The 17,054-nt window shown below is 45.7% G+C and overlaps 1 protein-coding gene across 1 annotated transcript in view; it reads left to right on the plus strand.

The window, feature by feature from the left end:
- ERBB3 (erb-b2 receptor tyrosine kinase 3) overlaps positions 1-17,054 on the plus strand; it is an 84,399-nt gene that overhangs the window by 37,403 nt on the left and 29,942 nt on the right. Inside the window, exons 2-4 of the mRNA XM_033138843.1 lie at positions 2,295-2,446; positions 7,257-7,452; positions 16,356-16,481. Of these exons, the coding sequence (XP_032994734.1) occupies positions 2,295-2,446; positions 7,257-7,452; positions 16,356-16,481 (474 nt within the window). The remainder of the gene's footprint in view (positions 1-2,294; positions 2,447-7,256; positions 7,453-16,355; positions 16,482-17,054) is intronic.

Genomic DNA, 17,054 nt, shown 5'->3' on the forward strand with positions numbered 1-17,054 from the left:
GGTCAGTGGAAGAGCCTGGTGTGTTGCGGGTGCAGCTTGATGAGTGTGTTGCATGACAAACAAACAAACAAACAAAACAAAACAAATGTACCGGTAAATGCACCCACACCAGAATGCACTCCTTGTCAAGGAGAATAGAAAACAAAAGAATCATGCTAGGGCAGATCCAGATCTTAACAAAGCTCTCTGATGCCTATCAAGTCAAGGAACCTGCTTCTCTGTGGTTTCTGCCCTGTTGCACACTTCCTCTTGTTACCTGCCACTTCAGCTGTGGGGGAGAAGCTGATTGCTTATTTACCTTCCAAGGGGTGGAGCTGGAATTGCCAGTGCTCATGGTTGCCAATCATTTCCCTGGCAAATTGCCTTCAGGGCCTGGGTGAGATTAGCCAATGGCAAGCTGCCAGGAAGTGGGCACCATGGTGACTGGTGTTTTTTTGTTGTATTCACTTCCTCTGTTCCAAAAGAAGTAAAACTGGTCAATAGTGCCCACTTGTTTTCCAAGCGGTGTGATATATCCGCACCCACCCAAACTTATATATACAGAACTTGACTTTTTGAAACTTTATTGTCTGGTTTTAAGGAAATTCAGAATTTGAAATTCTGAACTCTTACCATAAAACTGGAACTTATTCTTGTATTCAACAACCACTGCTAAAAGCAGGTTCTCCTTTCTTATGTTTGGCTGTTTTTCATATAGAACTATGTGATAAGTTGTGTGTGCCCAATACACTTTGGGCTTCAATCTCTTGATTAGGGGTTCCCCATTCTTCATGGCAAACCCCTTTTGAAACTGGAGTTCAAAAAACAGTTTGTAATGTGTCATTGGGGTCAGGTATTCTGAGGAAAACAAGCAACAAGCCCGCTGGACATGTCCAAGCCCTTGAGCACCACTGAAGTTGGATGATTGCCATCCTTGCCAGCGTGGTGTAGTGGTTAAGAGTGGTGGACTCGTAATCTGGTGAACCGGGTTCGCGTCTCTGCTCCTCCACATGCATTTGCTGGGTGACCTTGGGCTAGTCAGCCGCACTCACCTCATAGAGTGTTTGTTGTGGGAGAGGAAGGGAAAGGAGATTGTTAGCCACTTTGAGACTCCTTCGGGTAGTGATAAAGCGGGATATCAAATCCAAACTCTTCTTCTTCTTCTTCTTCTTCTTCTTCTTCTTCTTCTTCTTCTTCTTCTTCGGAACAATAAGCTATTTTACAGGTGGCTGCTTCTCCCTGGTGATGTTTGTGCCAGGCTGCAAGTCAAAGGATAGTTTTGAAAGTTATGGCATCTAACATGGTTGTTTGGCATTACCCTAACTGGTATCTACCACATCATCTGATCCAACTATATGTGAAGGAGTTTTTGTTTTGTTTTGTTACATATTTTGTGCTCTCATTTTATAATTTTATATTGTGAACCACCCTGATTTAATAAATACAGATTTATACAGTATACAGATTTAATAAATAATCCCATATGGATTGCAGATGTCGGTCACATTTGTTACTCACAAGAGTGCCTAGAGCAGGGTCTCCCAAACTTGGGTGTCCAGCTGTTTTGGGGCTACAATTCCCATCATCCCTGCTAGCTATGGATGATGGGAGTTGTAGTCCAAAAACAGCTGGACATCCAAGTTTGGGAAACCCTGCTCTAGAGGCATCCTAAGCGAGCCCATAGAGCAAGGGTGGTTAACCCGTGTTCTTTCAAATGTTGTTGGACTCAAACTTCCATCAGCCCCAGCTACCATGGGGAATGGTCAGTGATGATGGGAGCTGTAGTTCAGCAAAACCTGGAAGGGACCACAGGTTCTCTATCTCTCCCATTAAGAAGATCTATCCATACCACAGACTTAAAAAATAAATAAAAATTCATAGCAGTTCCCTGTCCCAAAGAAACCCCGAGGACTGCAATTTTTTTTAGGAGGGGACTGGGGATTCTTAGTTCCTTCATCAAACTACTACCAGGATTTGGGGGGAAAGAAATCATGATAGTTAAACTGGCATAAAAGTTCTGTAAGTTCATGGTGTGGTTATATCCTTAGTGTCAGGGGGCTTGAGTGAAGTACCTTGAGTGATGTGTTCCAGAGGAAGGTTGTTGTGGCCCTGGGCAGCTAACTTGGTTCACACCTAATCTTTACCTGCGGCATGCTCTGGCCAGGATCGTGGATCAAATTGTGAAGCGCTGGTGTGTGGGCAGCCCTGCTTATGATGGGGGGGGGGGTGGTCGACCTTGATCTTTCTTGTCGCCAAGTTTCAGCTACGGTGCTTTGCTCCTGACTTATGCATCTCTCCTCCTCCTTTTGTTGCAGTCTGTGCAGGCACCCTGAATGGTCTCAGTGTCACGGGAGATTCCCACCAGACATACCAGACACTACAGAAAATGTACAACAACTGTGAGATCGTCATGGGCAACCTTGAGATTGTGCTCATTGAAAGAAATTCGGACCTCTCATTCTTGCAGGTAACGAGGAGATGGGAAGGAGATTACTTGCTGAGCGTGTGTGTTGCGGTAAAGACCTTTGTGTGTTGACATCAGCCCAGTGAAGTAGTCTGTACACAAGGGCCAATAAAGATCTAGGAGGAGGAGCGTGGTGCTTCAAAACAAAGAAGGCAGGAAGAGATGTTGACACCCCATAGCTCCCATGCCCATAGGGGGCCAAAGGGTCTTCACTCCCCCAATAAATATTTGAGGGGGCTGCCACCCCACCCCACCCCATTGATGGGGGCTTCCATTCAAATGGTGTGTGTACATCGCATCATGTGATCGATTATGGGGGGCTTATCTGGCCTCCCCAATATTTTGTTCAAGTTGGCACCCCAGCCCATGCCCTGCTACAGGGGTCAGCAAACCTTTTCAGCAGGGGGCCGGTCCACTGTCCATCAGACCTTGTGGGGGGCCGGACTATATTTTGAAAAAAATAATAAAAATGAACAAATTCCTGTGCCCCACAAATAACCCAGAGATGCATTTTAAATAAAAGAACACATTCTACTCATGTAAAAACACACTGATTCCCGGACCATCTGTGGGCCGGATTTAGAAGGCGATTGGGCCAGATCCAGCTCCCGGGCCTCAGTTTGCCTGCCCATGCCCTGCTTTAACAGCCTGTCATGAAGCTTAAGCATGTGTACAATCCCCTTGGGACTTCCCTTCCCTTCATTTTAAAAATAACATAATCGAAAATAATTTTAGTTTATACTTACAGGTGGGTAGCCGTGTCGGTCTGCCATAGTCGAAACAAAAAAAAAAAATTCTTTCCAGTAGCACCTTAGAGGCCAACTGAGTTTGTTCTTGGTATGAGCTTTCGTGTGCATGCACACTTCTTCAGCTACACAACTTCTGTTTCAGTGTATCTGAAGAAGTGTGCATGCACACGAAAGCTCATACCAAGAACAAACTCAGTTGGCCTCTAAGGTGCTACTGGAAAGAATTTTTTTTATTTAGTTTATACTGTAAGCTCTTTGGGGCAGGGGTTTGTCATTTTATACTCTTTAAAGCACCATGCACACTGCTGGCCCTATAGGAGTACAGGTATTGCTGGTGCAGATAAAATAATAAATCCCATGCACACATTTGTTTGCAGACTAGGAGCCAACCTTGTGCATGTACATTCCTTTCTCTCCCTCTTCCCTTGTTTGCAGCTATTTCCTGCCCTACTCTTCCCTTTCCACAGATAAACATGATATTGTGTGAATATGTTCATTGATATAAGTCATGGTTTCCTCACAACCACTGATTTCAAGTCGATTTGCAAAACCAAGGTTAGAAAAGAATATAGTCTGCTGTTAACACACACATAAAATGAAAACATGGTTACTGTCAGGAAGGGAGGGGAGGAAGCATGCTGGAGTGGGGAAGGGGGAGAGTTCAATCCTGAATCTGAATCCCAACTGCAAACCATGATTTGCAAAAAGCCCGTGTTACGAGTGCACCAGGCCTAAGTTTATTCCTGTTGTCAGCAGATTTGTGAAGCTAGCACGGAATCTTCTGCAAGGCACCCTGGGAATATTGGCTGTCAGCAGTTTAAGCAATACCCTTGTTACCGTCTTAGGATTTAAATTAACTTCTGTGTCTTTCCTCCTTGGTCCTTACCCCATTTCACTAGCGTGGAGAACTGTCTTGTTAGCTCTCCCCCCTCTTCCTGCTCCCACTTGCTCCCACATTTCCTGCCAGACAGGGCCGTGCCCTGACTTGCCTTCTATGGGCACCAGACAGGTAGGCAGCACTTATGACACCTAGACTCTGCCTTGATAAAGAGCCAAGGTTCTGGGTTTTTGCTGTGTTGGGTTCCTGCATCTTAAAGTGGGGAGTCATAGCTAAGTGCCAAGACAGAGGAGGGATTGAACGATGCCTGCTCATCATATGCTGGTGTCAGTGAGGTTTGCACTTTGAGGGTGAGCAGAAGCCTGGGCATCCCTGCTTCTGATCTATGCTGCAGGTGGCTAAAGATTTCAATACTGGGGTAATTTCCTTCAGCTCACAGTTGAGGCAGTAAGAGTTTCTGGATTGTCCACCTTCCCAGAGTAGCTGGGAGGCTGAGATATCCAGTGTTCAATCTGAACAGCCGTATAATATGTTAAATCTAGGTTGAGCCTGCCTGTGGTATGTGGGAACCACAGCATGATGAGTGGGAAAGATTCTTCATAATGTGATTGTGCAAATGGGGCCAACTCATCACTGCAGGAATTAACTTTCCTGCTTCCAGTGGCAGGGTGAGCTGTCAACAACAACTGGCCTATTGAATGTTTTCTGAAGTCACAGTGGTCCTTTCCCTGACTAATGCACTCTCCCACAGGGAAAGAGCCTTCCCCTCCCCAACCCACCCCTCCATTTAATTTGAGAGAGCATGAAATGTACCTTATGTGGGTGGCCACCAAAGGCAGTCACTAACACAAGACAACAGTTCCCCAGCAAAGATGATGATTATCATAGTCTCGGGGGATTTCACATGCTTTAATGCTTTGTGATCCCTATGGAAAAACTAAGAACATCTTGCCTAAAAAGATTGTGGGGTAACCAGCAGGCCTCTGCCATGACCTTCCTGATGCAAAGTAGCCGTAATCTGGTTTGCTGGAGAATCACTTACATCCTTGGGGATGTAAAATCCTTCGGGGAAATGAGCATAATTACAGTTGGGCATATTGGTAAATCTAGATGATATAACTTTGCCCCCCTCAGCTCAAAGGGGAGAAAATATTATCCTGTGACACACACACACACACACACACACACACACAGGCTGAAACTCAAGATAAATTATTTCTGCTCTAGTGTCTGAAACATGGAGATGTGGAAGGTGTCTCGTTGCAAGTATGGTCCAACAAAAGAGAAAGGGAAAATGAAACATGGCAACGGTTGCAGCTGCAAACTTGATAAGTAATTCAAACAATAGTTTGGGGGTGTGCAATAAATGAATTCCGTTTGAACTCTGCAACTCCTGAAGTCGCAGGTCTGTTGCCAGACCATTTAGTTTCACTCTTGAAACAATATCAAACGGCTCCTCTGCTCTAGCTTTCTGATCCTCGGATTATTTCAAAATTGCATCGCTCATACAACCACTTTTGGAAAACTTTGGGGGCGGCAGATTCACACAATCCCCTTCACATGTTGATATAAGGGACCCATTGATGTAGCCTTTCCCACCACAGTTGCATGGGCTAGCCCCGTCCACTGTCACAGTGAAAGCTAGCCACATCCACTTCTGCCACCATGCTCCTGTGACATCCAACACGCCCAGTGGATTTTGGAAAGCAGTTGGGGTCCTTCTCACTTGGAGAAGCCCTACACGTGCATATCTGTATTGGACATAGACTTGCTTCCAGCGCCGGATTTAGGTTTGATGAGGCCCTAAGCTACTGAAGGGACCTTTATATGTCCAGCTGCCTTTTGTCAACAACAAATTGTCACTGGTTTTTTGTGTGTTGAATATATGCTACAGTCATACCTCGTGTTGCGTTCCACTCTTGTTACGGAATTTCAGATTACAAATGTGGCAAACCCGGAAGTGTTTACTTCCAGGTTCACTGCCCACGCATGTGCGGAAGCGATCTGCGCGCTTCGTGCATGCACAGAAAGGCTCAATCGCACCACGCACATGTGCAGAAGAGGCGCTCTAGTTGCAGACTTTTTGGGGTGCGAACAGCACACTGAAACGGATTAACTCCGCAACTAGAGGTACCACTGTATATGGTAATTTATGGACCTAATAGGTATCTTAAGCCATTTATACATGCAGAATGTAGGCACCCTATATATAGAAATTAGCAAACCAGTGATATTTTAGGGAGCAGGCTAGCAGGCGAAGCACATTACTTACATCATAGGAGCCCACACAACACAAAACACTGTTGCTGTATGTAGGTTTTATTTTATTTGTTTTTTATCTTATATTTTGGAAATGTAGATCCAGTTTTTTCCCTTTAATTTTTTTGGGCCCCCCCAAGAGAGTGGGGCCCTAAGCCCAGGGGTCAGCAACCTTTTTCAGCCGTGGGCTGGTCCACCACCCCTCAGACCATGCGGTGGGCCGGACTATATATATATATATATATATATATATATATATATATATATATATATATATATTGGGGGGGGGGATGAATGACTTCCTATGCCTCACAAATAACCCAGAGATGCATTTTAAATAAAAGCACACATTCTACTCATGTAAAAACACCAGGAAGGCCGCACAAATAATCCAGAGATGCATTTTAAATGAAAGGGCACATTCTACTCATGTAAAAACATGCTGATTCCCGGACCATCCGTGGGTCGGATTTAGAAGGTGATTGGGCCGCATCCGGTCCACGGGCCTTAGGTTGCCTACCCCTGCCCTAACCTATAGCCTGTTTAGCTTATACTGTACGTAAATCTGGCACTGCTTGTTTCTGATGTTTGTTGTACATGTGCATATCTGGTGGTTCACAGGGGTGGTCCATGCAGCACTGGCAGTGGGCGGGGCTTGCCACGAGGTCATGTGACACCCACCCCACACATTTTGGCAACACATGGGAGGGGTTTATGTGAATCTCCCCTTTGGTTCCTCCTTTTCCATCACTGCCATTACAAATGCTATTAAACGAAGAAGAGACTGGGGCAGACCAATGACAGGGAAGGAGCAGAGGTCACCCTCTCCCATCAAGCTCTGCAGTCCCAATACGTAGCCTGTTTTGAGTGGCGGCGCGATCTGTTAGCAAAATTGATAGCTGCTCGATTCGATAATGAATGGGTGGGTGTTATGGTGCCCTTTAAATTTCGCTCTGACTTTCCCCAGGCTATCCGAGAAGTGACTGGCTACGTTCTGATCGCCATGAACATCTTCACGTACCTGCCACTGCAGAACCTGCGCATAATACGAGGGATACAGCAGTATGACGACTCTGGTGACAAGTATGCCCTCTACATCCTCCTCAACTATGGAAAAAATGCCACACATGGGCTACAGCAGTTGGGCTTCAATCAACTCACAGGTGAGCTTTGAGGCTTATGCTATGCAGCCAGAGATTCTGCACTGCTGCTTACTGACTCCTTTTCTGTCTTTGTGGAGGCTAGTGAGCAGATTGTAGCATTCCATGGCCCTGATGAAAACAGTCCCTGGACTGGAAAAGACCAATATAATTGAAGGTGCTTTGCTCTCCTCTGCCAGGGCATGTCTTAAGCCAGGGGTAATGGAACCCACACCCCCTCCCTTCGTAGACTCCCAAATCCAACCGGCACCAGCCAGAATGACAAATGCTCAGGAATGGTGATGGGAGTTGTAGTCTAGCAGCATGCGGAAGGCCACCAGTTCCCCTCCTTAAACACTTGAGCATCTGAGAGTACTTTTCCATCCCTGCCCCCCGCCCAAGACTAACTGTGCCACAGCTTCTCTCCACTTCTTCCTGCCACCAGAGGTGTAGCGTAGGTGGGTGGGGGCTAGGGGGCCATTGCCTGGGTGCACATTTTTGAGGGGGTGCAATCAGGTGCCCCCATGACAGGCATGGAGCCCTTGCAGCTGAAGTGCGGTGACAGGCGGGTTGGTCTAGTGGGCAGGCAGATGGAGGCAGCGGGAGAGGAGCCTGTTGGAGTTGGGCTTCATTCACCCCAACCCCCGCATGCACGCTTCACATGAGCCCCCACCCCAGCTGCCCAGTCCACCAGGGGGGGCGCAACATTTGCCTCACCCCGGGCACTGGCAAACCATGCTACGCTACTGCATGCCACGCGTCTCTCTCCCCAGTAGTGCATTCACAGATGTCTTGCTCAGTGCCAGGGTTCGGCCTTGTATATACGCAGTAATAGCAAAGAGAGATCCCTTTCAGCATGCACAGGGTGCTTAAGTTCAGCAGTGAATGACTACAACTACTGCAATCGGGATCTGAAGAGAAGGGTGATCAGATAGGAGAGTATGACTTTTAGGTAGGGTTGAGCACCTTGCATTTTCTGTGTGTTTGTGTTTGTGTGTGTGTTGTGTTACACTTGCTGGGAAGCAACAAATGATTTGAGATTTGGCACAGTTTCTATGTGCCTCGAAGAATCCACATCTGGGCATCTAAGCTTCAGTTATTTCCCTCAACCGCTTGAAGCAATCCTGAAAATAGAGTGCTTTTTTATAATGTGGAAAGTGCCCTTCCCTCCCTGCTTAGTAGCCACTATCTGGCTCTTTCTACTGGGGATTAGGGTCATGGGCACCCCGCTTTAAGTAGCCTTTTCCAGATTGCCATTCACACTTTGCACTGCTAAAGCTGAGAGTGGATGGGAGGAAATGGAATGCTTGGTTTCCTTTGCAATTATAAGCTGCTTCAGGCACCCAGTGAAAAAGTATATGGGGCAGACATTGCATATCTATCCCCACAGTTGCTCCCTGCAAGCAAGGCTAGGGCGTATGTGGGGCACTGGGTGGAGCATGATTGCTCAGTGGATAAATGATTTCAGCATCTGTCACCTTTTACCTTCCCCACTGAGGAGGAAAGCACATTCCACAGTTCAGATCTTACACCATTGGCTCAGGCAATCGCACGCTACGCCTGGACTCTGTCCTTGTGCAGAACACAATCTCAGTCTAAATGTTTGTTTCAAGAAAAATACATGGGCACCTACCCATCCAGCAGCTGCTTTTGAAATGTTAACTAATGTCCACTTAATGTCCATTTAAAGTACTCTTTCCAATAGGCATGAGATACCTGGAGACTGTAGTTCGTTAAGGGAATTGCAGGTCTGCAAAGTCATAACCCGTAGCAAACTACAGTCCCCAGGTTTCTTTGAGGGAAGCCATGGTTGTTAAAAGAGATGCGGGTGGCACTGTGGTCTAAACCACAGAGCCTAGGGCTTGCTGATCAGAAGGTCGGCGGTTCGAATCCCCGCGATAGGGTGAGCTCCCGTTGCTCAGTCCCAGCTCCTGCCAACCTAGAAGTTCGAAAGCACATCAAAGTGCAAGTAGATAAATAGGTACCTACCGCTCTGGCGGGAAGGTAAATGGTGTTTCCGTGCACTGCTCTGGTTCGCCAGAAGCGGCTTAGTCATGCTGGCCACATGACCCGGAAGCTGTATGCCAGATCCCTTGGCGAGTAACGCAAGATGAGCGCTGCAACCCCAGAGTCCTCTGCGACTGGACCTAACGGTCAGGAGTACCTTTACCTTTACCTTTGTGGTTGTTAAAAGTGGTATAAGAGTGCTTTAAATGTATGGTGTCGGCAGTCATCCTGGTATGTTTGCAGAAAGTTTGTGAGGAGCCTGGCTTGACAGTGTTTTGTCAAGCCATGGTTATCCCACTCTTTCCGTCGCATTTCCCCTTCATTTTGCCTATCACGGGTTTTCTGCGCAAGAGCACTGATCGACTTAATTGCACAACTTGCATTTGCCAGCGTGTGATCGAATCCCATCCGAAACTGGCAACTGTGCTCGTAGTTTTGTAATGAGAGTATGACTCTCCCTCAGAGAACATGTAGCACTTTCACCTACAGTTCATAGAATTAGCTGAACTTGTTTGTAGAGTAATCAATCACAAAAGATTAATTTGCAGTGCAGACATGCCCTTACTTGTGACTTTTGGGTACTTGTCTTGGCATCTGTTGCTAGCCCTCACTGTAGCATGGTGTTGGGAAGGGGAACTGAAGACAGAAAGGAACTGTAATTAGACCCATAGGGCTTGCATCAGTAGTGTGATAGGCAGTGTTTGTGGTTAAATCAGCGTACTAGTAAACATACTAGTAATCTCTTTTGAGCGACACTGAAAGAGTCTAGGAGTTTGAGATCATGTGCACAGAATCCCATTCTTGATCAAGGGGTTGTTACCTCTCCTTTCAACAGCAAAATTCAGCCACTGGTTGAAACCAGATATTGAATGGTGCTATACTGAACGACAGCCAGATCTTTTAGGAGCTTCCAGACAGGATTAACTATTATTATTATTTATTGAATTTATATTACTGCCGTATACTTGGAGGTTTCAGGGCGGTTCACAGAAAAAATGACAATATATAACAGGCATAGGCAAACTCGGACCTCCAGATGTTTTGGGACTACAACTCCCATCATCCCTAGCTAGCAGGACTAGTGGTCAGGGATGATGGGAGTTGTAGTCCCAAAACATCTGGAGGGCTGTTTGCCTATGCCCGATATATAAAATCAAAATAAAAACAACCACCCAATAACATACACCCAAAAAAGAGCCACATTTTAAAAAGGTATAGGATGTCCACCAGGTCAGCCAAAGGCCTGGTGCCTAAAGGTGTATAATGAAGGCGCCAGGCGAACTTCCCTGGGGAAAGCATTCCACAGACGGGGAGCCACTGCAGAGAAGGCCCTGTTCTCATGTTGCCACCCTCTGGACCTCTTGAGGAGGAGGCACACAAAGGAGGGCCTCAGAAGATGATCTCAGGGTCTGGGTAGGTTCATATGGAAAGAGGCGGTCCTTGAAGTATTGCGGTCCTGAGCCGTTTAAGGCTTTGTCTTAAACTATTTGGACAAAGCATCTAGGATGAATTGTGTCATCTTGGAAGTTACATCTAACATAAAATCCAGTTGTTCTAAAGCACTTATTTTTTTATTTTTTTAAATTAATCTAGTTTTTTAAGATACAAAAGAGAACCATAAAACAAATCAAAAACATCAGAAACAAAAGCAATTACCGTAGCAACAGTAAAAATGCAAAGAGCAGTAGATATAAAATCATGTCTAAAATGTGGCTCTCCGGGCAACCCAGTCAGGCGGTGGCATATAAATAATATAAATAATAGTAATTATTATTAAGAAAGTATACAGAGCAGCAGGGATATGTAGAGAAGGACCTCTGGTGCCAGAAAAACCTATACACACCCAGCACAATGTACGGCATCTCAGAAGTTGGTGAGGCCAGTCTGTGCTGGAGGCTCTAATGAAATGATGGCTTCAGGATGAGGGTAGAAAACATGTTTATCTCCCAGGAGCTATGGATCCTAAATGTCAATCTGCGGCTCTGCCCCCCTATTGCTTAACTCTCTGAACTTCTGAGTGTATCGGATAGAACATCTTTACAATTTGAGCTGGAGATAAGCAGGTGAAAGTCCAATCTACAAGAAAGAATTTATGGGTCCACTTAGCCAGTTAGCTGGCAGGATTTGACTAGCTGCCAAAGAAGCAGGTTTGTGGGCCACCCTTAACACCCTGCCCCTTTAATTGACCACACCCGGTGTTGTACAACACAGTAAAGCCCTGTAAACAACCTGGGGTAGAGTCCCAATACAAGGTCAACTCCAGCTACAATAGAGATAATGGAATTAGTTGAGGAAGAGGGGTGGAGTGGGGGACTATGGAACTTTGAGGGAAACTGAATCAATTGTGAGGGACAACGCCACTGCTTGTCCTGCTTCTCACCAAGAAACTTTATAAAGAATTTGCATTACAAAAGTCCCCTGGGGTTATCCTGCATGAGAAGGAATGTCAACTGTTTTGCAGCCTGGGCAGGTGACACCTGGCTAAGCAGAGTCTAGATTCCTAAATGGACCCCATTCACGCTGTTTCATCTACGGATGTGAACCTTTCCTTCATTCCTGGGATAGTCCTTGTGTCACACCCAAGTAGCAGCTGCATTTGGGGAGAAGGAGGGCAGAAAGGAAAGGACAGTTAGCAACTGGTAAATGTGGGTTTGTTTCTTTGCTCTTTCTCCTTGATTGGGGTTTGGAAGAGCAGCTCCGAGTGCTGTAATGTTGCTTCGCTACGATTTGCAAGCCAGCCCTCTTAGTTAGGGCTGCCATGCAACCTGAATTTCCCAGGCGTAGCCGGGATTCGTCGGCTGGAAAGAGCGTCCGGGTGGAATTCGGCCAAAATGAGCATATGGCAACAACTTTGCCCTCCAAAAAGCTCAACAACGTTTGTGTCCGGATTTTCACTTTTTGAAATGTGGCAATCCTATCTTAGTGTCTGGCCAAGGGCAGGCCTGCACAGCAGTTGCCTCCAGGTTTTGTTTAGCTCTAGCGCACAATCAGAATGCCATGGATTGTTCCTGGAAAAGGCATGCAGGGAGCTTTACACCCAGGATGCCTCACCAATGGCATTGAGAACCCAGCTGTGCTGCATCTGATACAGCCCTTGAAAGGTGACCTATAAATCTAAGAAGAAGAAGAAGAAGAAGAGGAGTTTAGATTTGATATCCCGCTTTTCACTACCTGAAGGAGTCTCAAAGTGGCTAACATTCTCCTTTCCCTTCCTCCCCCACAACAAACACTCTGTGAGGTGAGTGGGGCTGAGAGACTTCAAAGAAGTGTGGCTAGCCCAAGGTCACCCAGCAGCTGCATGTGGAGGAGCGGAGACACGAACCCAGTTCCCCAGATTACGAGTCTACCACTCTTAACCACTACACCACACTGTAATAATGATAGTTAATTTATGATTATGCGGGGGCTTAAATTCAAGTTTCAGTTTCATCTCTCTGTTCACAGCCAATGGATGTTGCCTCAGAAATTGTCTATATTTAATCTGAATGCAGACGGATGCATGTGCAAACATAGATTAGAGAAGCATGGAGTCCCCAACTTAGATTTTAGCATGGAGCTACTATATCAGCCATGGGGAATCTACGGCACTCCAGATGTTGTTGTCCAACAACTCCCATCATCCCTGCCCCATTGGCCATGTTGCTTGGGGTTGATGGATGTTAGAGTCCAGCAATGTTTGGAGGGCCACAAGTTCCCCACCCCTGACGTATGTCCTTCCATTGAGCACTACTGGTTGGTTGAGTATGAAGTCTTCCATAACCACTGGAAGTGGCTGTTTGTGAAATCTGAATTCTTGGCTATCGTTTCAGCAGAGCTAAGAGGAAGACAGACAGCCCAGAACAGGCCTCTGCATGTTTTAGGTACCTGCCCCAACCAGTCTGTTGGGTTGATGTTGATGTTGTTGTTGTTCAGCTAGTGTGGCACCAAAAAAAAGACAACACCTATCTATCAGCTTTCCCATCGCTTGATCTTTCTGTTGGCTGACAGAACAACCCTTGGCAGAGGAGACATGGCTTTTCAGAATTACCTGGGCAACATTCCCTGCTGTATGGAAGTGCCGGCAGCATTTAATGGATACTATAAGTATTTCACATCACTATTATTTAGCGCTTAAATACTTAATTGCAGGCGTGTACTGTGTTCCTTGTAAGGGAAAAGAAGGTCGATGTCTCAGCCTAAAGTAGGCTGGGAAGAATTGTGGAATTGTGGAATTGACAAGGAGCAGGAGGCAAGGGAAGAGCTTTGTGGCAGTGGAGCAATGTGAAAGGCGATATTGCAATGCTGATTTAGGAAACATTTGGTCAGATGTACCCCCTACAAAAATCCATGTGCATACCGTCCAATATTTCTCCGATGAAAATAGAGAGGTCCTATATTATTATTATTATTATTATTATTATTATTATTATTATTATTTACTATTCATACCCCAACTGGGTTGTCCCAGCCACTCTGGGTGGCTTCCAACTTACATAAAAACATAATAAAACATTCAGCATTACAGGGCTGCCTTCAGATGGCTTGGGGGGGGTCACATAACTCCATACCTCCAATGAAAACGTTGAAAGGAAAAAGCGGTACATTCTGGGATCAAATCAGAAACCAGGAGGCTTCTGTAAATCCAGGACTGTCCCTTAGAGGGTCTGCATGTGTGGTGCATTGATTGGAGTATGAGATCAGGGTTCGAATCCTCACTGAGCCATGAAGCTCACTAGGTGTCCTTCAGCCAGCCACTGGATCTCAGCCCAGTGTTGTTATGAGGATAATATTGGGGGAACCATGTTTACTACCTTGAGCGCCTTTAACACATGACACCTCCAAATGGGTAACCAAGGCCCATAAGCCTTGGTTGTGGAGATGAGAGCCGGAAAAAAAGGAAACAGAAGTCAGGGTGAGGTATGGTGGTATTTCTGCTTGCAAACGCTTCTGGCTACAAACGTTTCGGGTTATGAACTCCGCTAACCCGGAAGTAGCTGCTCCTGGTTGCGAACTTTGCCCCAGGATGCGAACGGAAATCGCGCGCTGGAAGCCCCGTTAGCGAAAGCGCGCCTCAGGATAAGAATGGTTTCAGCTTAAGAATGGACCTCTGGAACGAATTAAGTTCATAACCAGAGGTGCCACTGTACTGTGAAAGCACCAGTTTCATCAAGCCAGCAAGTGCAAATTTAATAAATAGTATTTATACCCAGCCTGGCTTAGGTATAAATGGCCTGCCAGCCACTTACAGGGCTGATATACCTATATCAGCTTATATAGTTGTACCTTGGATCCTGAACGCCTTGGTACTCGGGTGATTTGGCTCCTGAACGCCGCAAACCCGGAAGTGAGTTTTGCAAACCTTCTTTGGAACCCGAACGTCCAGTGGGCCTTCCGTGGCTTCTGATTGGCTGCAGGAACTTTCTGCAACCAATCAGAAGCTGCACTTTGGTTTCTGAATGTTTTGGAAGTCGAACGGACTTCCGGAACGGATTCCAAGGTACGACTGTATATCCGAAGAATACTTCGGAAGTCTGAAAAACACACTGATAGCTCCCAGCCCACTGCTGCTAAGGACTCATTAAGTCTCCAGAACTCGGTTGGTTAAGCAGCTTGCTGTTAAGGGACAAATGTGCTGCTTCAAAACACATACACTCCTTTTGCTGAAGGATGGCAAGGAAGCAAGAGAGACTGTGGCCGCAGTCGTATAGGCATTTGCTTGGGAGCAAGCCCCACTGAACTCCTGAATAGACATGTATAGGATTGTACTGTAAGTGTGGGCAATGAGTTGCTCCACAAAAATGGCTGGAGGGAAAGTAGTAATGACAGCAACTTTGTTTTTAGTGCCAGATCAAGACTCAGCGATTTGCTCAGGCCTTTGTAAGGTAGCTTGTTTAATTTAGCGAACACATACGCTGGAAGGACGAAGTATGCTTTGCTGTTTTTAAAGACTGCCTTTTTAATTACGCTTTTATCTTGTTCTTGTTCGCTCTGTGAATCGAAATGGATTTGTGTATTGTTTTAATTTGTTCAGTGTTATGGTTGTGCCCTGCCCTGGGTTGGTAGTGATGAAAGGCTAGGCTATAAATATATTCAAATAGAATAATGCATAAATAAGAAGTTGGTGGAGAGGAGGTCTGAAGGGGAAAAGGAGACGGCTCAGCAAAGCCATAGAAATGAGAGTGAGGCAGTGATCATAACAGTGGAGAGAATTATCATAATAGTGGAGAGAATTCAGAGAGTGGGGAAACCTCTTTGGGAGTCCATCCTAGCCCATTTCAGATTTTATATGATTCTGTGCAGCTAGTGGAAGTGGGACTGCACATGCTTGTCTTCCACAGGTTCATAATCTGTTCTGGAAAGAGTTCTGAAAAGGGTTGCTTTCATTTTCAATACAGTGGTACCTTGGTTCTCAAATTTAATCTGTTCCAGAAGTCGGTTCCAAAACCAAGGCGCGATGCAAAATGGATTAATCCGTTCCAGACTTTTAAAAACAAACCCTAAAGCAGCCATTTAACATGAATTTTACTATCTAAAGAGACCATCGATCCATAAAATGAAATCACAATCAATCAGTAGCTGAACTGGGTTCCACACAGTCACGAAAAAAGAGCTGCAAAAACAAAACGCAAAATAAGTAGCAAAAACAGGCATACCTCAGTGTAACACTCAAAACGGAAGTGTGGCATTCAAATCAGAAGCGTAACACTCAAAACAGAGCATGTTTGGCTTCTGAAAAAAGTTTGCAAACTGGAACACTTCGTGGTTTGCAGTGTTTGGGTTCCAAATTGTTTGAGTACCAAGGCGTTTGAGAACCAAGGTACCACTGTATATGGAAGCTGGATGTGCACAGTGTACATGCTGGCTATTTCTCACACAGATATTTTGGTGTCTCACATCTCCAGGAAGGAAAGTGGTCACAGCTGCCTCTTACTGTTTTTCAGAAATCCTGTCTGGGGGTGTCTACATTGGGAGGAACCAGCAGTTGTGTCATGTGGATACTATCAATTGGGGAGACATCATCCGGGATCCAAGCTACCCTGCAGTGATCCAAAAGAATGCAGACAAGTGTGAGTATTGGCTAAAAGTAGGGTGAGGCGTGTGCTTGCACTCGTATTCCCCTGTCTGGCCTGCCAATGTTTTCTGTTTGCATAGGAGGCTTTCTTCCCCGTGCTACCATTTCCTCTCTTCTCTTTTCCCTGCTACATTTGTGCCCCGTTTTCTTTCTGCAATGCGAGAACTCAAGGTGGTGGTCCCAAGAAATCTCCCACCCAGGCCCTTACCAGACGTAAGCCGAGTTTCAACAAGGTGACTCCATCACATGCTTCCTAGTCAAAGTCCACCACCACTGAATCTTTATTGCGCTCGTTCTTTGTTGGGGCTTTTATACTAGTTGTCTTTTAAGTTTATTGTGTCTTTACTGCAATACGATTTTATTATGTTTTTAGCCTTTGTTTTGTGTGTGTGCCACCTAGAGAATTAATTCTACTGAAAACATGTACAGTATCAAATAAATCCAAACTGGCTCAGACCATAACAATTCTAAAATGATCTTTAAATAGAGCACCTGTTTGCTTGCAGAAGGTCCCAGGGTCAAACTCTGGCATTTCCAGGTAGGGCTATGTGTATCCTTGGTATGAAAC

This window comes from Lacerta agilis, chromosome 2, assembly GCF_009819535.1.
Source record: "Lacerta agilis isolate rLacAgi1 chromosome 2, rLacAgi1.pri, whole genome shotgun sequence".
NCBI lineage: Eukaryota > Metazoa > Chordata > Lepidosauria > Squamata > Lacertidae > Lacerta > Lacerta agilis.